The following is a 21801-nucleotide window of genomic DNA, read 5'->3' on the forward strand; positions in this document are numbered from 1 at the left end:
ATTTAAATATTAGATTTTTAAATTTTCAGTTTTGAAGACCTAATGTCCTCAAAATGATGCACATTGGTAAAATCCAGACACAGAGACAGTAAAATTGCACACTCGATTACTCACTTGTCCTGCAAGTCACTTGTTTCACATTTTTTGTCATGTACTATCATAGCTGGAACCAATTCTGAGGTGAAGAACCACAGATTTACCATTTTATTATTCTGTGCTGACTTGCCCATCATGAATATCAAAAAGAAAATGCACTCAATTTCAGCTTTTTCAAACAAATTTTTTAATAAAAAATTTTTGCAATTGTACAGTTTAAGGCACCATGCAGAAGCTATACAAAAGCATGTTCCTTCTACTGTGCCTATGATAATGCGCACTTATGTACTTAATGGCATTGCTGGTTAAAAGTATGTGTAAATATAAATATGGCAGAACAGACATACCATTAAATACAAAAAGTCTAAACACGTCCTGCTTTTCACAGTGTTTGTAAACATTGCATCAGCAAAATATATTTTAGATTAATATTTCATGCTTTAACATTATGAGAGGTCACCCATATTTGCGCTTTTGAAACATGCAATTTACCATAGACACAATATTTACAACCCAAATTTACCTTAACATATATGGTTTTAACATTATTATGATTTACATAATAAACATATTGATCAATGATCCAGAATAGAAGAGCCACTTCTCCCCGTTTTCCATACCACGATAGCAATCTGGCTGTGTTTGGTCATGTTAACATGGAAGACGTTTGCGGAGGTTTTGGCATTTGGCACAGTAGCGTCCAGTTATGTGCTCATGTCACTATACGACATTGAAGACCATGGATAGATACTGCTCGTATGACACTTGAATCCATCCATCTTGATCAGTGTCATACCTCCTGAAGACATCCGTCAGCCTCTGAGGAAGAGCAATAACATATTTGGTTAATTCCACATTCTATTCACCGTTTCATTACCAGGGAAAACCTAGAGCAATTGCTTGGACGGACACTGCGGATTTTCACTGAAGATGTGCGGCCCTGCATGTCCTATGGCCTGGTTTTTAAACTTTAAGGGTTCAGCGTGTTCAAATGAATGGCTTTTTTCATTTATTGCGTGCCATCTCCACGCCATCTCACTAGGTTGAATATCGTGTTGCATGTTACAACTGAGTACAAAATGACTTTTTTTGCAGACTGGCTCAAAAAGGGCAGTTGAGAGCACAACACATCACTTCCCGTCTGATTCTTCTCCTACGGTATTAGGTGATTACACAATATAGCAGGAAGTGCATTCCTGGCAAGGAAAGTCAACCAGTCAGGGTACAGGGGGTGGACTGGGATGCTGTTTTATGTGTTGTATGCTTGGGATATCCAGCTGAATGCTGGAAATGAGGTTCATTTTAAAATACATACCTCTTTTAACCTCTTTTACACAGACGTGTATACATTATATATATATATGTGTGTGTATAATAAAACTGCCTTAGGTGCATTTTAACAAGCCTAGAGGAGAAGTTTTACCTGTAGTACAATACAACACTGGATAAAGTCATCAAAGGCCACCTGACCCTTTCTCTGTCTGTCAAATTTCTCAATGAGGGTGCCGTAGAACTGATCTGAAAGCCGGTAGCCTGAAACAGTAGCAGACAGAAATAATTAACATATTAACACTTCGCATTTTTCACTGCTGTGACACTTTAGTCTCTTTATACTAGGCAACAATGTTAACCTTAATTTAAGGTTAAATACTATATCCTTTGGGTTCCATGAATTTGTTTCAATGACCACTCTTTGTGGCTGTCACAGAAATTTTGGAAATACACTATGACCTCACAAGTACACATCATGCAAGACTAATGTAAGAATCCATTCATTTCACCCTTATCTGTGAATTAAGATGAGCTGGATCACATATTTTGCATGTGCTTCATCAAGCACATGAATTCATGCAGTCATTACTTACAGCAGAGGAACCTAGGCTGACCACTCTAAACACAGTAATGTTAGTCCACCAGATGATGTGGAACTCCACTGTATACAATCACTGACAATAAGGGAGGCATACATTGCTCACCAAACCCAGTCAGAGCCTGCTTGAGCTCGTTCTTGTCGATGAAGCCGGAGTTGTCTCTATCGTAGGTGCGGAAGATGTTCTGCCAGTCTGTGATATACTTCCACACACCCGCAAACTCATTGAAGTTCACTCCTCCTTTGTTGTCTCTGTCAAACATGGCTACGTAAGGGTGAGATAGGTAAGGATGAGTTCAGCAGATGACACATCCCCACTCATGGGAGGTTGTACAATCAGTAAGCATTGTTTACTGATTCTACTCTACACAGTAAGTCAGTGGTGTGTACTGTAAATATGAAACTGGTATTGCTTCCAGGTAATTTCAGTCAGTATAAATCAGTGGCATGAGTTTTTACAAACACCAGAGGTGAGTTCAGTTGGCCGAACATTTCAAAACGTTAAGCACTGATGGGAGATGAAGTTTTTTTTCCTCATTTGAACACACCACACCCACTGACTCTGAACCTCCCATCAGTGGCTTAGGCTAAATTAGTTGCATTGTAATTCTCAGCCCTGGCTAGGAAACGTGTGAGAACAAATCGGTACTGAAAAAAAGACGCGAGTTATGAAAGAGTCCCTTTGTTCTGTGCTAACCTCCCCAGACTGACAGCCGCATGCTCCCATTTAACAGAACCACAGCAACATTGGCTCTTCTGTCACATGCAGGTTTAATGCCACAAAATGAATGAAATTGTTACTATGGATAGAAAAATACAAACAGCAGCACTGCTGCTACACTATGAAATAAAACTGTTGTGCAAATCCTACACAGTGTCAGCTAGTGTTTAGATATCAGATGTATATTCAGAGAACACAGCAAACTTACATATGATTGACCGAACGGTGACTGGATTAAAAGGTGTCCACGTGCCTGTAGATGAAAGTAAATGAATTATCACAAACATACTAGTGAACAGTTTTTTCCCTCAGGTATGCAAAACAAATATTAAGTAGATTTTAGCATTAGGGCAGGCTAAACAAGGTTTATACTTTGTATGAAGTTCAGGGAAGAAAGCCCAGCCAAGAAAAATTAAATACTTAAAAAGGACACATTCTATGTTGACAACGGCTTTAATTTCACAGCAGTTTTCATTGTGAGCGCATTCTGACATTGGGAGGTCTTGTCTGTGATACAAAAACATAGTAAAGTAAGAAAACAGAAACTGGCATGCTCCGTCAAGTTTGACTCGACATTTCACTTGCCGGGATCTGGAATAAATTAGGAGGAAGGCCTCACATTTGTCCAAACAGGGTTTTATTCCCTTCCTCTGCATTCATTCAAGAATTTTCCTGCCGAGACAAGCTAAGTGAACGGGAAATTTCTCTCTTTTTCCAGTCCTGCCCAGTTTCACTGCTGGGTGGGACTGGCAGCAGGGCTGCACTGGCTGTAGCTTGGCAGCTGTGTCATTTTCGCGGCTCGGTCCAGACTCCCACTAGCTGTGAGGTCAGCGCTGACTACTGGTGTTAGAAATGGGAGTCATCCGCTGGTTGAGAGCTGTGGTGAAGCAGCTTTTAGGCCAAGACGGGCAGCCCAGGTCTGGTGTGCAGCAGTATGTGTGCTTGTCTGTGTGTCTAGGAGTGTGTGTGTGTGTGTGTGTGTGTGTGTGTGTGTGTGTGATGAGGTGAGGTTGATGTGGGCACTTGGAAGGATCTGGAGCTCCCCTGCCGCAGCCGGCGGGACAATGGCACTCTGTGTGCCTCGCACAGTGAGCTCTGTCACAGCTCTGCCCTCACCAGTGCTGGTCATGGAAAACAGGTCACTTGTTGCTAACGCTGCTGCTCTAAAGCATCTGAGGCTAAGACTCCACTCAATGCTCAAAGGCAGCACATCCCCCACCATTCACAATACAAGTGCTTTCCCAGGCCTGGGCTAGCCCACCTCTTAGGCAGTGTTTGCTTCGGCCAGCCGTTCAGGGGCTCTGTCCTGACTATGAAACCACCCCCTCAATGAAAATGCAGCGCTGCATAAAGTGTCAGATCTCCGCAGAGCTAAAGAACATGTGTTGATTTCTAAGGCCCAATTTCCCTCATCTGTATGCTGAGGAAAACTCAGGGTTAGTTCAGCTGGGTACACACCATAAAAGTAATTACACAGTTTGCACTTGGGTTCAGCCAATGCGTAAGGCCTCTGGGAGACTCTGAAAGAATTCCCCAAACGATCCGAAACTTTTTTGAGGATTGCAATCTCTTTTAAATCGTTCTTTATTGCGTTTTAAAATGCAGAGTGCTGCCACTTTTCGACTTTCAACTTCCGCCGAGTCGCAGGGAAATACAGCATAAGGCCGCTGCACTTAGAACTGTGACACGGTGAATTATTAAGTCATTAGTACATCTGAGTTCCTGAGCTGGTTACTAATTAAATGGTTAAACAGAGTATGTCTGATTGACCATTGAATCTATCTGAACGCTCTTCAGATAAGTCCTTTGTATTAGGATTGATCAAACCAAAAACCGGCATTGTTTTGACATATATGGATAATTAACGTAAAAGATGTGCCATTTAAGGTGTGTTCTGCTAATGAGTGGCACTGAGACGTGCTGAGGCAGCACAGCAGAACAGCTCCAGATTAGCTTTGGCTGTTTTTCCCCTTTCTCCGCTGGCAGCCACAGTGAAACAGTGCTCACAGTCCAATGAAAGTGACTCACCATTAAAACTTGGAAAAATCTATCTTCTGCCTAACAAAATCTCTGACCAATTAATACCAAATGTTAAAGCATTACAAATTAGGTATGACCTATGAAATGCACTTCAGTTTGTAGAGTACCAGGCTGGCAGTTTTTTTTAAGCTATGTCCCTAAAGGAGTTAAATATTGTTATCACAATATTTTGGACACATAAACACAAAATGGAGGGTTTGCTTCAATGATACCCCGAATAACAGATTTCATGGTGTTACGGACAGCGGCATAAGCCCTGCCCGGTTTTTAATTCCACATCACAAGCTCCATTGACCTTCTGTGTAACGAAAGAGAGGCTCCGTGGAGAGACGTCAGCATGCCGCTCCCTGAACGTCTGAGCACCGTTTCCGAGAGAACAGGGGACGCTGCTGTGGCAGAGGAGAACTGCTGACAGCACCAACAGGGTCAGTGAGCACACAGGACAAACAGTGCAGCCGGGGGATAGCAGAGGCTCCACACGACCGACCCACTGCGGCACACGAGGAGACCGCGGGATTCAAGCAACGCCTCCACTCAACTGTCTGTTTTCGTGCTAGCATTTTAACCCTTCCATGATTTTATCAAAGCTCTCTGATACTTGCCAGTTTGTTGTTTCCTTTGGTGGTTGAAGTTGTAATTTAATCACAATTAAACTGACTGCAGGGACGATAATTCAATAATAATGTTTTCAGTGTGTTCAAATGTTGTCAGTGTGTAACATTTTCAGTTGTTAAGGAAACAGGTGCGGGGCTGGGGAAGGTCTAAGGTCCTTACTAATGACTGTACTCTATGGACACGATCTACCACTTCCCATAGAGGCAATGCTCAATGCGTGGACAAACAATTGGAAAGACGAATAAGAAAGACCAGCCCCAGAGCAAATAAAGAGGTGTTTCTGTCGTAACGGAAATGCTTGCCAGGTCCCCTCAGGGGTTGATTTGACTATCAGCTGACATAGAGAGAACTGCCCTATACTGCACCTCCAGGAAGTGCTCTTCCTGTTTCACTCTACCAATATAGAGGCCTCCTGTCCTCACTTGTGAGAGAGATTCAAGGCTAAAAATGGAACACAACCTCTGCACTTCAGACCACCAATCTGGCCCTGCCCCCTGATGCTCAACATGTAGAAAATACTAGCAGCCAGGCCCTGAACCTCACTGCCACGTGTTGGAAAAATAGTTTTAGCAGGTTCTGTAAGGACACGAGAAAGGAGGCAAATCATAGGCAAAACTGCAGCGTGACCGTACCGTTCGATAGGGCTTGCTGAAGCTCCGAGTCTGATATTGAGCCGCTCCTGTCCTTGTCCACTCTAGGGGAGAAACAAAGACAACTTGAACACTTCTTTGTACCTATATGAACAGAGTCATTAAGCACAAACAGGAATCAGTAGCAAATAAATGAATTCTGGCAGGAATAAAATATAACAACAGTTGAAACAATAATGAGACACTGGGCTACAGCATGGGTATGTATAATGCTGTTAGCTGCAGCTATCAAAACTGAGAAATGCAGTTCAAACACTCCTCTGTGTCATTCAACATGGCATTTAGTGAAAACAACAGGCTACAGGACATTCCTGTCTGGGTCTTTTGAAACATTGTTTAACAGTAATTGAAAATCAATGATCAAAACACTCAATAATAGCAACAATCTTGAGTTACAGTCACCAAGAAGCAATGTTGCGGTGAAATCCTTCCTGTAAACAATGTTTTTCTGTCATCTGTTTAACCGGCATATTAAAAATTGGTCAGACCACACGGTAACATTTCCCATTGTGTGATTATGGCACTTAATGGAAAAGCTGTCTCACAATATAGTGTGGATGAGCTTTTGAAAGTGTCCCAAATTAAAGCACTACAGCCAATTCTGACAGCTGTAGGTCTACCATACCTATTTACAGCCAAAACATATATACAATTCTATAAAACGTTGCTCACTGACGTTATTTGCCATTCTGCCCTTTTCTCTTTCTTCCTTTTCTGTATTCTGTACAGTATTTAATTAGTATATTTCTTCTATAGTACATACTTGTAAGAAAACTGAATTGTCTGTTCACTGATTGGTGTTTTTTGCTATATCCCATTCTTTCAAATTGGGTCTTTTGCCCAAAAAGTGATGCATGGAGAAATGTGTGCAAGTTGAGCCTGTATCATGTTGTACTGTGGCTTACACCTCTCAACATCCAACTATCAAATAAGGAACTTGAATTTGTTCCGCTATTGTAGTGTCCCTTCAAAGTTACTTTGCACAAAGCACACTATTAGTCACTAGCCACTATTCACAAACGGTCTAATCTTTACTCCCAGGATTTCCAATCAGAAGCTAAACAAGTCAAAAACAAATTTAATCATGTTTTTGAAAAATCAATAATGGGGAGGAATTAGAATGAACACTATTTGAAAGGATACATTTCATTCCATGTGAGTTAAGCAATAACTTCGCTGTAGACGTTCAAAAATGGCCTCCTCTCTAAAAAAAGTGGTGGAATCCAGCGATGACTAACATGTTCCCTTGGAAACTAAGCCTGCCCTGCCTACCCAAAACAACCTCCGCAGCTGAATAGCATAGAACAAGAAACTGTCATGGCAACATTACACAAAAACCAAACAAAGAGCAACTTCTCATTACAAGCAGAGATATAAAAGAGAATAAAATATTTTCTCCTCACCTAAAATAACACTGGCACTTTGGAACAAATTTAAAATAGCTGTACATACAGACATTGCCTACATTACATGTATAAGCACATCTGTTCCTGAATTAAATCAGGTCGCTTAACAAGGCTCATTTTTCCCAACTGTACAGAGGTTTTTTCACTGATTGAAACTACTGCATTGTTTGAATTTTTCAGTTGGTTTAGTTTATAAATATGACAGCTAGTATATCTTTAAACACAATGCATTTATAATAACTAACATAGGCTATAATTTCCTTTATGGTCTTTTTAATGCTATTTTTCCTCTGTTGCTACAGGTATGTGAACTCCACCTTACTGTATAAGTGCTGCCATGAAGCAAAGCAAAACAGATCATTTGCATCCACTATGTCACAAAGAAACTGTTTGTAATGGAAACTCAGAATCATGTACCCAGAAGGCAAACATTTATGACTCAAGTCATTCAATTTCCCAACCCAAGACAAGGCAGTGGGTCAGTGACTCATTCAGGCTCACCTTTGACCAAACAAAGTCATATGACCAAGGGAATTCCAATAGCCATGTGTTTCCTGAACGTAGGCACCAGAATTGCAGTAGCAGAATAGGCCTAGATGTCCTGATCACGTGTAGCAAACAAGCAATATCGAGGGATGCATTTTAATTTTTCCCCTAAGGACTTTTTCGTAGGAGTCAAGCCTGCGACTTTCAAATTTTGCGAGCAGGCTCAGTAAGTCTACAGCACTGTTACATAACTCATTTCCACGACGTGGAAAAACTCAGGTGCTCAGCCAATCAGCCGCCTGATTTCACTCATAATGTGAAATTTGTATGCCTCCATACCGCATTACTGCCAGCGGCCATAAAGCCCAACATTACCCGCACTAGACAGCTAGCTGGCTGGCTGGCATATATAAGAGCAACATCCCGCTGCATCATACGATAGGTTAACGTTACAAAACCACAAGGCCTTCTGTCAGTTAAAAACGGAAATGTAATAGTTACATGAAATCAGGAAACCAAGTAAATCAGAACATTTACAATGTCATTTCTTCTGGCAGCTAGCACATTAGCTAGTGCGTTGGTAGTGAACAATTCCGTGTAATACAGCTCGAAAGGTAAAACAGTGAGCTGGTAACCTATATAATTTCCTATGTTACTGTAGCTATGTCAACCCCCATAGATTTAAATTTAAATAAGCGGCTAAACCAGCTGTACCAGGAGCTGACCGCCAGCTAATGACTACTTCCACAAACTAAAAAAATACCTACAAGCCAACCAACAAGATGACTAATTAAACACGTAATAGATTATAAAACCTGTGGATTCAGCTCCGTTATGACCTACGAAGATGTAGTGAAGTCACGTTTGTCATGTGTCAACCGCAATTCAATTAGTGTCGCTACGTAGCCACCTAGCTAGCTAACGTTACCATTTAGCACTATAGCTGACTCGCTAACGTTAAAAAAAAATCAATGCGGAACTTCAGTCTTTCGTCTACTCACCTCTGGAATATATTCCACAGAAAACCTTGATCGGGAGGAGCGTTGTTATATTGAGGTGGTCTGTACTGATTGTGATATGCCATTCTTGGACCTCCGAGAATCTGTGATTTGTGCTGTGAAAGGACAGGCACTTATTTTCTGATCCTGCTCAGAGCTGACACTTTCCCTCTTTGCAGAGGCGCGGCGTATGTCACCACTTCCCGTACGCATTTCAGCGACGTCATCCACCCAACGCTCGAAAATGAACGCCACGCCCCCTTTTGTCGTATTTCACCGACTCATGCTCGAGGGGATACGAGGATTAACGAGCTCCAAAACTGACAGCGATATAAATTTATTACATATATTTAACACTTGATTTTTTAAAACTATTTTGGTCTTTGTTAATTTATTCTACATTAGTTGTACATTTGTAGCGAGCTTTATTTATAAATGTTTTAGCTCTGATTGGTAGTTGTAGTAGTGGTATAGGTATTATTTCAATACTACCACTACTACTAATTATTATTATATAATAATGTATATGTTTTCGTATAGAAAGTGCATTTGTTTTCACTGGATGAGTTTTCACCTGTCTTAGTTATGTTAATAGCATTTTTGGATACTTATATGACTAAAAACTAGAGTAAATATTTATAAGGCTCCTTATCAATTTGACCAATAATAGATATTGTCAGGCTTCAGGAATTACACAGGCATTCCAGTTTTCATGCTTTCAAAGTGCATGATTACTTTGCTTATCTCCTGGTCTAATGGGAGCAAGTAGGTATGTTTTGCAGCTGGACACTACATAGGGCAGTTAGCAAGGTAGTTCTCCAGCTATTCTAACGCGTAACTCAAGGCCTGTAGATATGATCATTACTCATTGAAGTAAAATACAATATTTGATCAGTTGAATGCGGTGTATGGGACATCCCTTTCACGTCACGATTATATTTAATTGTGTATAGGCCAATATGGTTTTACACCAGAAACACCGAAAAACACTTACCGCATAAAAAAAAACTAAAAGTGCTCATTTTGTATGCTAACACTCTGTAGAACGTCGAATTTTGAACCCGGCAATTGGACAATCCAAATGTAAATTTCACATCTCATTGGTTGCCTGACTGCACATCGTACATGTGTGAAAAAGGGTATGGGATGTTTGGCGGGAATTCCCATCCTTGTTAAGTACAAGTCAGCAATGTTCGCTAGGCAAATTATGGATAGTTGATTAGCTGGCTACTTTTTAAACTTAGGTAAATCAAAGCCTGATTTGCCCTTGAATAAATATCTAATAATCGGTATAACAACCAAATCTATTGAACCAATAATATATGTCACTGTGACAAGAAAGAGCTTCGTATTGAAATTTACAGTCAAAGTCTAGTCTCTGTAAAATAACTAACGGTACAGTATAGGTAGCTTTCTGACGAGCTTTCCATTCTACTCGCTTTGCAAGCGAGCTGAAAAAAGATGTTTTACTATCCCTATGTTTTGCAACGCCACACCGGCTGCTTCTCTACAATATGGTGAGTTTATTTGTGTTCTCTATGTGGCAAGGGGGTTAACTAAGTTACTTGCAAGGTGGCTGTAGTTGTCGTTGATGAACAACTTGATCAGATCGATGTTGTCGACACTACATTAATTGTTAAATTTATCAAAATATAAGCAGGCTTACTATTTGGATATCTGATACAATAGACAAAATAATTATATATTATAAACATAGTACAATAATTAATAATAAAACCTTTAAAGGACACACCAAGGTAGAAAGGAAATACATTTTTACATCAAAAGTTGAGAAGTCACAAAATGTATTAAATTAAATTAATAATAAACAATAATCAATAATAAGCAAGAATAACTTTAAATGTAAAATTGAGAACCTAGAAATGTTGGTGTTGTTGTGAGGTGCCAGATAACATTACATACGCACAAGGTGATTATATGCAGTAAATCACCATGGCATTAGGAGTCTTGTCATTCTATCTGATGGATGGGGGGTGCAATAAATGTGCATTGTTCTAAATTTGTGGCCTTTAATGATATGTTGCTGTTGTTGGTCAGGTTGGCAGCCACTAAAGGGATCAAGATCACTCGCCGAGATTTCCTGAAGGTCAATGTAGAGCGTACATGGTAACCGTCTGTATTATTGCGTCTCAGAGTAGTGGTTAATCAGTGGTCTTACTGTTTTTGTCTTTGTTCCTATGTGAAAATATATATGCCGTTCCACCTAGAACAAGCAAAGTATTTTACTATGATACTTTAATATGATATTTTACTGCTCTGCAGTGTGCATGTATGTGTGTGTTTGTGTGTGAAATCGCCTATCGGTCATGATTCAATGGTGACACTGACCGTGTCTGTTTACAGTGAGGACATCATGGATTATGTTCTGGCGCAGGCCCCACCCCTCTGCCCGGGCCTGCCCCGCCCCCGCTTCTCCCTCTACCTGTCCTCCCAGCTGCAGTACGGTGTCATTATCGTCTACCACCAGCAGTGTGCCATCCTTCAGGGTGAGAGAGGGAGGAGCTCTATACGGCTCAGACACACTTTAACACATAAAAACCCCTACAAGAGGGCGGGGTAATACTGTGTGTGAAGATTTACTGACACTTCAGTTGAGGAAAAATTGCTCCGGAGAGAGCAATCTGGGTTTAACACAGTATGAGTACTATCTAGACCCTGCTTCACTGTCATGCTGCGCTATCGGAGAAGCAGGTAGCCCTAGACTTCTGTGCATTAACTCAGGCTGAATGGCTCATGAACACAGACTAATGTCTTATTGTAAAGTATTACAGCTGTGCAGAATAAGTGAAATGTGCTCATGCCCTTGACCCCACAGTACTGCAGCAATAGCAGGGAGTATTAGGGAGTGCTACAACATGTACAATGGCCAGCTAACCTGTCACCGCATGAATATTTTATCTAGAAGGAGGGAGCAAAAGTCTGTCAACCCCAAGGAATCACAGCGTGGAGGTCTTTAACTATCTGACTGTTGAGAGTCTGGCCTCTATTGCAAATAAATGGACCGTTCAAAAACAAGCTCGGCACCAGGCTGCTTTGTTTTTTGCATAACAAATTTATTCTGTGCACATACGTGTTTCATTTGTCTGTTTTTTGTTGTTTTTGTTTTCACGTAAACATAGAGCAACACTTTATCTGTTTGGTTCATTTCACGTGTTGGTCTTGACATCATAAGCATTATTATTTATAAGCATTGTAAGAGCTGAAAGCGCATAGCGGTGGGCAAGGCCATATTTTGTGTGATGAGTTTGAATGCACCTGTACGTTGGCCGTGTGATTCCAGGCGAGGTCCAGCAGACCATCGAGCGCCTGCTTCGCTCGGAGAGACACACACGCATTGACTTGATGGAGCCTGACAGGTCAGGGTCACAATTATCATTGCGGGCGTCCGTTTCTCAAAGCCGTCCTCCCAAATTGTGTTTTTAGAACGGTTTTATATTACGACCATATTGAGCTGCTGTGTTCTTTCTGCCTGCCTTCCTCATAGGAGGTTCCCTTTGATAACAGAAGCTTCCTGTGCTGTCTGTTTTCATGCTAGCCATGGGTGTTCCATTTTAGACCACACCCTTACATGGATGTTTCTAACAAGCCAGCAAATCGGAACACTTACAGCTTCCACAATTAGAAAGAGACCCTTCGGTGTTAACCACAGACATTAAACATCTGGTCCATGTGTAGAACACCTGTGGTATTGTCTTTATTATTACTTTTTCTGCCAGTGTCTGTAATAGTCCCGCTTCTGATTCTGCTGGTAATGATGTAAACAGTAACAGTGTTATCTCCCAGGCGGACCCTGAATCTACCAGACTCCCTGTTTCTCCTGGAGGAGGCAGAGGGGGCACAGGACCCCTTCTTTGGAGTGATGGGGATTGAGCAAAATCTGCCCAGTCCATACAGACTAATGCAGGTATCATACACACATCTATAGAGACTTTATAGACTAGCACAGGTAAGCACAAGATCAGATAGCTAAAACTGCATGCTAATACCATCAGTCTGACAGGAGCGTATCTGAGCCAGATATCAAATGAGAGTAAATGGAAGAAACAGATTTCCAAAACTGCCATACTTAATAACCTGATGAGAGAGAGAGGCAGCGAGATCCTCTTTGGTGCTGAAGACACAACACACGCTGTTGACCGTGTCTTTATGCTTGCTGCTAATTCTCAGGCCTGGCATGACATAGAAGCTGTTACTCCACAGCACCCCCAGGTGGGGAATCGCACATCTGCACCAGAGGAAGGTGAGTTAGGGAAAGAATGGCTCAAATGAAGTTGATCACTGTCATCATTTATGATCATATCAAAAGGCTCAAAAGACATGCTTTTTCTCTCTCCAGGCCTCACTGCTTCTCCTGATGCCATCACCATGAAAGAGAAGGAGCCAGCCGTCATTCCTTCTACGGAGGTCTCTGTGAAACCTGAAAAATTGTTTTATTGACCGTTTTGTGTCAGGGAATCGTCTTATTCGCACACAGTTCTTTATGGAAATGCCTAGTTATAGGATGTTTACAGTTTCTACATTGCACATATCTCACCATCACCTTCACTCTCTTCCTATGGCTACTCAGTTTGAGGGGGAGGAGCTACCAGAGGTCACAGTCAAAGAGATTGACATGCTGATGGAGCAGCAGGATCAGTTCAATGTCGGTATGTGTGTTGGGCAGAGATGTAATTAGCAGAATCAAGCACTGAGGGCTAAAAGGAAGAGAATAGGTACTGTGAAAGGCAGGGAAGGGAAGAGGAACATACTGTATGGGATCAGCCTATACTGTATGTGATTTTGCGTCTTTCAGTTCTGGCTGGTCCAATGTGAGTGCACAGGGACATGTAAGGAAACTGTAACAGTTACCTTTACTGAAAGTACTAAGCCATATTAACAGCTGTGAGCTTATTTTTAGGCCTATGAAAAGCAGGTGTTCAATATTGCCTTGAGCTAAACTGTACATGAAAAAGATTCAAATTGCTAAAAGCACATTTGTAGTAAACATACAAATACAATTTGTATTAGCATATGAGATGTTGTGTAAGAGTATGAACTGGTCCTTTAAACAAACAAAATGGCATTTTACACATATGTAGCAAACATAAGCATGCATTTATTGATCAGCATTTAAGAGTATGGTAACACAGAAAACAAAGCAATGTGATATGGAGGGATAGGTTTTCTCTGGATTCGATCTTATCATAATCGAAAGGTGCAGGAATCCACAGCCATTTATTGCCCTCGAAGTGTTTGTTTAGCAATAATTAAGTAAATTCCCATTTGCTGAATTAACATATTGCACTATGGTACTTCTGCCCAGAAACGTCTTTTGACCGCCGCCGCCTGTGTGTTTTTGGTGCGCGGTTTTGCCATGCTTCGTAACTGCATTCCCGCATCTGTCCCTCAGAGCTGGAGGAGAGGGAGAGAGAGAGGGTGGCTGACGGAGAGAGAACAGCCCTAACAGGAGCCACAGTCTCCATTGAACAGTGAGTTACACCAACTCGGGGCTCCTCAGTCCTTTGAAAGTCTCAGTCTTAGCATCTCGGACTCTAGCTGCCCTTTCACAAATGTGGATAGAGTAACGTCGGAGGACGTTATCACATTCATGTTTTTTTAGTCGTGTTAATCCGGCCATCAGATGCTTCTTCGTAGCTGTGACCATTTCCTTTTCCTCTGCAAGCAAAAGACATGCCTTCATAAGAGAAACGCCCTCATTTTATGACAAAAAGATCAAAGTAATATGCAACTGAAACAATGGCTGGGACATTTTCTCTGCACTTTGCACTGGTGTGCTTTGGCACAGTGTCTTTAAAAAATGGGTATGCAGGGTTCAACATTAAGGTTTCTTCTCACTTGTCCGGTCAGGCAGACTGATCAGAAATTTTCTGGACCAAACTGAATTTCTACTCACCCAGATATGGCATAGTTTAGCTACAATTTAAAGCGTGTAAAAATGATGGTTGTCATAAGTGTAATCATCAGTGCATTTGCATTGTAATTTATTCTCCACATGCAGAGATCCATTGGATATTTGTCACCGCATTCACCCCATCCTCTTCCAGTTTATGTAACATGAGCAAGGGGATGTCTGGTTCCAAACTGGAGACCTTGAGTTTCATATCATCTTAATTAAGCGGTTGTCACTGTCCCATCTGTCAGGATCGGAGATCGGGACACAAACGCGGACCACAGGGTAAACGGTTCCAAGCGTTTTAATCGTAATCGGTAGGCAGTTCGTGGTACAGGGACAGGCAGGGTTCGAAAACACGGGGAAGCAGTCCGGGGGCAGATCCAGAAACGGCAGTCGAGGCGGGCAGAGTCAGGAACCAGGCAGGCGAGTGGCGTCAAACAAATCCGAATCGGCAGGCAAAAAACGAAGTCAGGAATCAGGCAGGAACGGCGACAGCAAGCAAATCACGGGAACTAAATGCGGGAACGAGACAGGAAAAATCACTGAAACGAACTAGCAACAAGACAGAGACACACAGGGAAGATATAGGGCTGGGGTGACGAGGCAATGGGATGCAGGTGAGCAGGCAGGCAAGTGCAGGTAATGAGGAGATCAGGTGGGCGTAGACCAGGCAGGGAGTGGGGCGGGGCTGAAACACAAGGAAAACAAAAGCACAGGGACGGGGAGAAACAAAAACACCACGGCTTAAGGGGGCGGAGCCCTGACACCATCTCCCTGACCTGGCTACATCATGCTGCTTCAGCAGGTGTGAGAAATATACATAGTGTACAAACCTTACCTTTTCAGATAGGAAAAATAACATTAGCTACTATAGCTATAACTGGCTGGATAACTAGCAGGCTAGCTGGTTAGCTAAGGCAAGATGACTGATGCAGGAAACTAATTTAGCCTACAGCTAATGTTATCAATTGAGGTCACATTTGCCAGCTAGATAGTTATTCTTTCAGACATATTTACTAGTGATTTCGTATGTTATAAATACAGAGCTGAAGCTGACGTCAGCACTAATTTACTGCAGCATGACACAGGCAAGTCATGCGGACTGGTCAGTTCAGATCAGGCAGTGACAGTTCATTTTTAGATGTTGCAAAAGTGTGCAAAAAAATACAACTTGGAAAAACTTAACGATTGTTGGAAACTACATTGGGTGCCTCAATGAGCAGTGTCTGTGATTGCAGAACTTGGCTCTACGTGAATGGCAGTCAGTTAAACTTCTGAAAGTGATCTGTATTAACTCTCTGAGCTAACTAAGTAATAATAACGAGCTAGCTAAAAAAATTACCTAGGTGGTTCGTTACACCTGTAACCTTCTGTAAGTCAATCCAGTCTTGTGACGCAACAGTAGATGTCACTGCTGATTGGTCACTTGATTGAAACTTTATTCCTGCATTGTAAACATTAACAGAGGGTGTTTTCTCTTGTAAGCAACCGTGAAAAGTGTGCAACACAAACTGGGCCTTACAGGACTCTGACACTAGGTGGTCGATGTAGTCCGATTCCACTGGCCAAGTCAGCCAGTTATTTGTCAACTAAAGTATGAGGTATAAGGATGTGCCCTGCTTCATTCCTTTTTTACACAAAAACACACTGCTGCTGATGTGCTAGCCTGACAGCGGGCAGAAATCATGGAATTTGCAAGCTGAAATACTGAATTTGCTTTGAATCGTCCCAATTGAGCAAGTCACCAAGCAGGTTTACTTGCCCTGGGCAATCAGGCAACTGTTAATGTTGAACCCTGGTATGTATACGTCTTGACAGTTTTGTCACTTCTTTTCTCCGTGGGTTGTTTCCTCCCTGTGACATGGAGTGCACAAGTAATTGTGCTACTGGCCAAGCCCCAGAAATATGTGTGCTTGTGTCAAAATCAAACCTACACATTCGCTCAGAATGTGTTGAAAATAGTGTGCAGGAAGGTCAGTTTCCCTCTGCAGTCTGTCTGAGCTATGAGCTCCTCCCACTCCCGCTCACAGGCTGAAGCTGACCACTTTGGAGGACAGTATGTGGCTGCTGGATGAGGAGACCGGCCGCCCTGTTGAGGTCCCGTTGACAGGGGTCCGGATGGAGAAGACCCCCTCTCCTGTTTCCGTGCCTGTAGCTCCTCCTTCTAGAGAAAGTATGGAGGAGCCTGAGAAAGAACGAGAGAGAGGCAGGGAGGGCTCTAGCAGTGAGGTGCGTGTCCCAGTTTCCTGAGGGGGAGCTAGGTTCTGTGACTTCATCCATTAAGGAGTCACCGAGGGAGAGGCCCAGTTGTCATTTGTAAAAAACAAGTATTGCTATTCTCTTCTTTAAAACAGCAGGCTGCTGTACAAGTATGTAGCCTGTTCAACATCTGCAAAGCCCAGGAAATGTTCTAGATGTCATTCACCAAGAGTTTCTATCTCTTTCCATCTTCCTCTCTCTCTCTCTCTCCTTTTTCATTCTCTACTTTCTCTCTTCCCACATCTGTCCACATCTATCTACTGTTACAGATCCTCCATGGCGACATTCCCCCAAAGCAACAGGGGCGCAGACGGCAGCTGCTCTTCATAGACCCACAAATGCAGATCCCCCAGGATGAGATGCAGGCGCAAATACAGGACAACCTGGCCGAGACTGTGCCCCTGGTACGACAGACTGTTACTGTGTGGTTACTGACGGCTCACGCATCCACACCAACAGACACAGGCTGTTGATTGTGTGGTTAGCGTGTCAGTTAGGCTATTCGGACATCAATGGAGGCTGATCTGGCAGTCGACTTCACACGTTCATTTTCCCGGAGATCAACATTCTCAGCGCGTTCCAGATTTGGGGCTAACCCCTTAAGCTTTTTCGTGCACAATCACGCTGGTTTTTTAAATGGGAATTGGGTCTGACAGGGTTTGTTGGAAAGTAGGGTAATTATGCCTTCAGGTCATTATGTTTTTTTCCAGAGGAAGTTGTTTGAAGTAGGATATCCAGTCAAAGTGGATATCCAAAATGGGTGCTGTGCAAGTGTAGTCATAGTGAGGTGTCTCTCTTAGTCCCAGGTGCTGCTGGGGAGCCCGTCCCAGCTCAGGGTCCAACCTGCAGAGCTCCTCAGCGCCGCCTGCTGCTGTGAGTTTCCCGCCTTCCTCTCCCACAGGTACCATTCAGTACGAATGTAAGAGTCCTGCGACGTCACGCCGCCCGGTCGGCCTGCTTCCTTTCTCTCCAGCTCATCTCCACCCTGACGTAACGTCCCTGTGGAAACGGTGCGCCGTTCCCCCGCCCCTACCTCCTCCCTCTGCTGGGAGACAAAGGCCGGGGGTGACGAACGCGGAGCTGGAGTCAGAGAGGGAGATCGAGGTGGCAAGGGAGGAGACGGAAGGCGGAAGTAGGCAAAGGAGCTCCAGCATCAGAGAGGTGGATGCGCAGTCTAACACCAGAACCCAGCTGTTCTGAATCTGCTGTCATTTATTTCTATCGTGGGTGTAGCAGGTAGTACAGTAACGAGAGATAAATCACTGAGTGTTTTGTTTGGAGATTGGAGCTGTTTTCATTAATCATAGTCTTTATGTGATTTTTATATGATCTTATTTCATTAAAGTCTGCAGTACTGACATAATTAGTAATGAATGTAAGATTTTGTATTGTGCATGTGAGGTCCAGAGACACCCATCACACATTAAATCCATATAAGGCATGAAAATAATGCTACGATAGCCGTCAGATATGGTACGGTTTTGAAGGCACTGACAATTATGAATCATTATTGGAAATAAAAAGTGTACTGCAAAGACCTGCACACATGGAACCATTACTTCAGTGTTTAAAGGGAATCTGTCAATAGGCTAAAAAATGTAGGCCTACACGAGCGATCACCTTGTATAAACTCATTGGTCTCTGTCACAGTGCCGTTGGGCTTACCTCTCTTCCTTCCTCTGAGTCATGTTGTCTTTGCTTCTCTGCATCAACAGCTATCAAGAGAGATACTGGAGTCAGGCCTGGCATCTGAAGTATCAGGTGAGATGCTTTGTTAATTTGTATTTAGAATTACACATTTGCAGTTCCTGGTGGAAGTAGTAGTGCTGTATTACTACAGTTGACATGTGGCAGTCAGCAGGGGCTCAACTCCCTGTCACATCCACACAGGCACTGAAGTGCTAAGTGAAACGCTAACACGTGGTGTTTGAATGCAGAGGAACCCTGTGTGAACTGCACACTGTGCAGTGCGGTGTTACGTGGTATATATTTGTTTGGAAAGTGAGCGCTCTCTGAGGAAGGTTCTGCGGTCATGGTTTCAGCTGCATCTGAGGTGCTGCTGGAGGTGTCCAAGGAGGACGGGTCCCGGGACCATATCACCCCCACGAAACGATGGTGAGAGAGAAAGAGGATCAGAGGGCCTGCGTGAGCCTCTTTAAGGTGTTCCCCGCGTGTCTTACTCTGTGTCTGTGCTTCTGAAGGTCGCCCATAGAGGCGGCTCCCGTTCCCATGGAGGAAATCCCAGAGGAGCGGGTGGAGCTGCCCGAGGGAGAGGTGACCGTGGAGAGTCTGCTGGGGTAACTCTGTTTTGTGTTTCGCTGTACCTCTTTCGTTTCGGGAGTCCGTGTGTCCATAATCAATAAGTCTTCTTCCACAAAGGAATCTTAATGCCATCCGCTGCCACAGGAATGTGGAAATTGGACTTTTAAAATAGGAAAACACTATTATATTAAAGACAAAAATCACAGTAAAATATTCATATCTAGTTTTATTTTACTCTTCCCTTATTGACATTTGAGATCGTGAATTTTATGCATAAAAATTAATTGTTATCATTTTTGCTCCCAAGCTTTTGTTCTGGCAAACATTGGATACACATTATGGTATAAGAAACCTATAAATTAGGGGTCTGTCTCTTATTTAAATTCAGTTACAGCATGTGACAGTTACACCCGTACCAGCCAGTCTGTTAGTTTCTCTTCAGTTTATTCATTTCTGTACTATTATCTGATCCCGCAGACTGGTGTCCCTTTACCTCAAGCGCTTTGGGGAAATATCATTTGACTCTCTGCTGCACCCCAAGGCCAACCGGAGTATTGCAGCTCGTGTCTTCTGCAAACTGCTCGGTAAGGGAAGATGTTCTGTTCACAGCACAATGAGTACGTGCGCATGTTTTGCCTTAATGTGTGCAGGGTGTTTGCGTCAAGCAGCAGTGTGCGTCTGCACTGTATTTGCATGTTTCAAAACTCGTACCGATTTATCTTATCCGTAGTGTGGGTGTGATTTACACTGTTCAGATGTGTCCCACTGTCATGTTTTAGCAGTATGGTGATGTTATAACCCCGTGTTCTTGCAGAGTTGGCGTCTGTGAGGAAACTCGGCGTGATTCAAAGGGAACCATACAGTTCCATTACTATCTCTGCTGGAGAGCTGTATGCAGGGGCCTAAGGGCCCGTCATTCTCTGACATACAGACACTGACACACTGTGATGTCCACTGATTCTCCCTATGCACAGATTAGCAGTTCAGGTGTTCTGACTTTAAGCACAGGGATGCAGCGCACACACACCGATACCCATACTGGTGTCAGTGATGAGAAATGGATATCCAAACGTGATTGTACAGAGCAGCTCATATTCCCACAGCTGTGTTACAGGTAATGGTGATGATGTGAGACATTTCACTCACTGCTGTTACGTTTTTACCTTTTAAACTCTTTGTAATAATAAACACATTTTAATGAAAATTATTGAGGGGAATGCAATAAAAATTTGAAATGTTTTATTTATTTTTCAGTGGTATTTCAATGGTATTTAATGGATGGCATTCTTTTTGTCATTGGATATTGAAAAATTAAAGTTCTTTTTAAATCAAAGCAAACTTTTCTGAGTATGAATATTCAGATGCTACAACACTGCTGCATCCTACAGAACCACAACCGACTGACACAGAGCGACAGTCTCCATGGTGATGTGGTCCACTCCCTGTTTCTGCAGGGATATGACCTAGCAGATTAAGTAGGCCTTTCCACACAAATACATATTCATTTAATCTTGGGGGCTGCACTAAGAATTGCTCCAGCTGATCCATGTGTCAGTCCAAGATGGGCCTACAGGGGGCAGTAGAGAATCCGTAGTACAGCTGCCGAATAGAGTGGATTGTGACATCATGCCTCTCCCTTGACGTAACGCTGCCTTGCTGGGGGATATATCTGATCTCATGGCTGAATTACTCAATACATTCACACTGGAATCGGCGGGCTAAGGAGAGAGGTGAGTCAGCTGGCCGAAATGTGGCACCAGTCTGCAACAGAAAACTCAGATAAACAGAAGGCAGTCGGTCAATGTATGGTACACTCTGTTACTGTACTTAATGACCTCAGAAAATTTCTCCGTAGAACACAGAGTGAGAGTGTGAACGTGTTCTCAGAGCTGAAGCATTACTTGCACACGCAGACAGATGACATTCCATCTATTACCACTGCCCAGAAAGAGGGCTGATGTACTGTCACTAAGCAGTGACAGATCACTTGCAGCTCTGTGGTACAGGACATTATCCTGTCACATCTCTTTATATGGGCATCCATGTGGCACAGCGGGAAGGAACAAGGCTCGTAACCCAAACGTTGCTGGTGTCTGTTAAGCAACTTTGATGTAACACTATTTGATGTAAGTCATGGACTAAATATCTTGAGAAAGAAAAGGTGGTAATTAATTGTGAGATATTAATACAACTATACTCTTATGGTCAGTTTTATCCACAAAGAGTAGTTACTGATAGGTGTAGTATATTAAGGCAACACTGATGCACTTTCACAGCAGCATGTAATGAATATGTCAATAGGCAGGCATCCATTCAATGGGGAGCTAATGTGTCACATCCTTACACACTAGCAAATAGAGAATAACCAAGCCTTACCACTATGGTATCTATGTATGTATTAATTTTGTACTCTACCACCGTCGTCCCAAATACAACCCAGACCCAGGTTCAAGGTCAAGTTATGTAATTTCCTGGCAAAGTCTG

At 42.7% G+C, this 21801-nt stretch overlaps 2 protein-coding genes across 3 annotated transcripts; one reads left to right on the plus strand and one right to left on the minus strand.

Moving 5' to 3' along the window:
- Positions 1-266: 266 nt before the first annotated feature.
- Positions 267-9065, minus strand: pdcd6 (programmed cell death 6). 2 transcript variants are annotated; one of them, XM_036522336.1, is made up of 6 exons: positions 8886-9065; positions 5975-6036; positions 2896-2940; positions 2073-2231; positions 1520-1629; positions 267-915 (listed from the first exon to the last, which is right to left on the minus strand). In XM_036522336.1, exons 1-6 carry the CDS (start codon positions 8966-8968, stop codon positions 817-819), a joined length of 558 nt encoding a protein of 185 aa, XP_036378229.1. In that variant the 5' UTR covers positions 8969-9065; the 3' UTR covers positions 267-816. The 2 variants fall into 2 exon arrangements, with proteins under 2 accessions (XP_036378229.1, XP_036378228.1); XM_036522335.1 differs by having other exon boundaries at positions 2064-2231.
- Positions 9066-10343: 1278 nt separating this feature from the next.
- rec8b (REC8 meiotic recombination protein b) lies at positions 10344-20779 on the plus strand. Its single transcript, XM_036554842.1, has 17 exons — positions 10344-10399; positions 10941-11009; positions 11247-11389; positions 12184-12259; positions 12687-12807; positions 13071-13143; positions 13240-13307; positions 13471-13549; positions 14293-14371; positions 16827-17025; positions 17325-17459; positions 17856-17956; positions 18108-18187; positions 19077-19170; positions 19257-19352; positions 19795-19901; positions 20772-20779. Exons 1-17 carry the CDS (start codon positions 10344-10346, stop codon positions 20777-20779), a joined length of 1584 nt encoding a protein of 527 aa, XP_036410735.1.
- Positions 20780-21801: the final 1022 nt, after the last annotated feature.

Source organism: Megalops cyprinoides, chromosome 2 (genome assembly GCF_013368585.1).
Source record: "Megalops cyprinoides isolate fMegCyp1 chromosome 2, fMegCyp1.pri, whole genome shotgun sequence".
In the NCBI taxonomy this organism is placed as follows: domain Eukaryota; kingdom Metazoa; phylum Chordata; class Actinopteri; order Elopiformes; family Megalopidae; genus Megalops; species Megalops cyprinoides.

What these genes read in the sequence shown, in the direction of transcription:
- pdcd6 (XM_036522335.1), bottom strand. Translation starts at nt 8,968, where the DNA reads ATGGCATATCACAATCAGTACAGACCACCTCAATATAACAACGCTCCT. An exon ending in CACCGTTCGGTCAATCATAT is followed by an intron (nt 2,232 to 2,895) that starts GTAAGTTTGCTG and finishes ACCCTTACGTAG; the next exon opens with CCATGTTTGACAGAGACAAC. An exon ending in GACTGGGTTTGGTGAGCAAT is followed by an intron (nt 1,630 to 2,063) that starts GTATGCCTCCCT and finishes CTACTGTTTCAG; the next exon opens with GCTACCGGCTTTCAGATCAG.
- rec8b (XM_036554842.1), top strand. Translation starts at nt 10,344, where the DNA reads ATGTTTTACTATCCCTATGTTTTGCAACGCCACACCGGCTGCTTCTCT. An exon ending in GTCAATGTAGAGCGTACATG is followed by an intron (nt 11,010 to 11,246) that starts GTAACCGTCTGT and finishes GTCTGTTTACAG; the next exon opens with TGAGGACATCATGGATTATG. An exon ending in CCCGCCTTCCTCTCCCACAG is followed by an intron (nt 17,957 to 18,107) that starts GTACCATTCAGT and finishes CTCTGCTGGGAG; the next exon opens with ACAAAGGCCGGGGGTGACGA.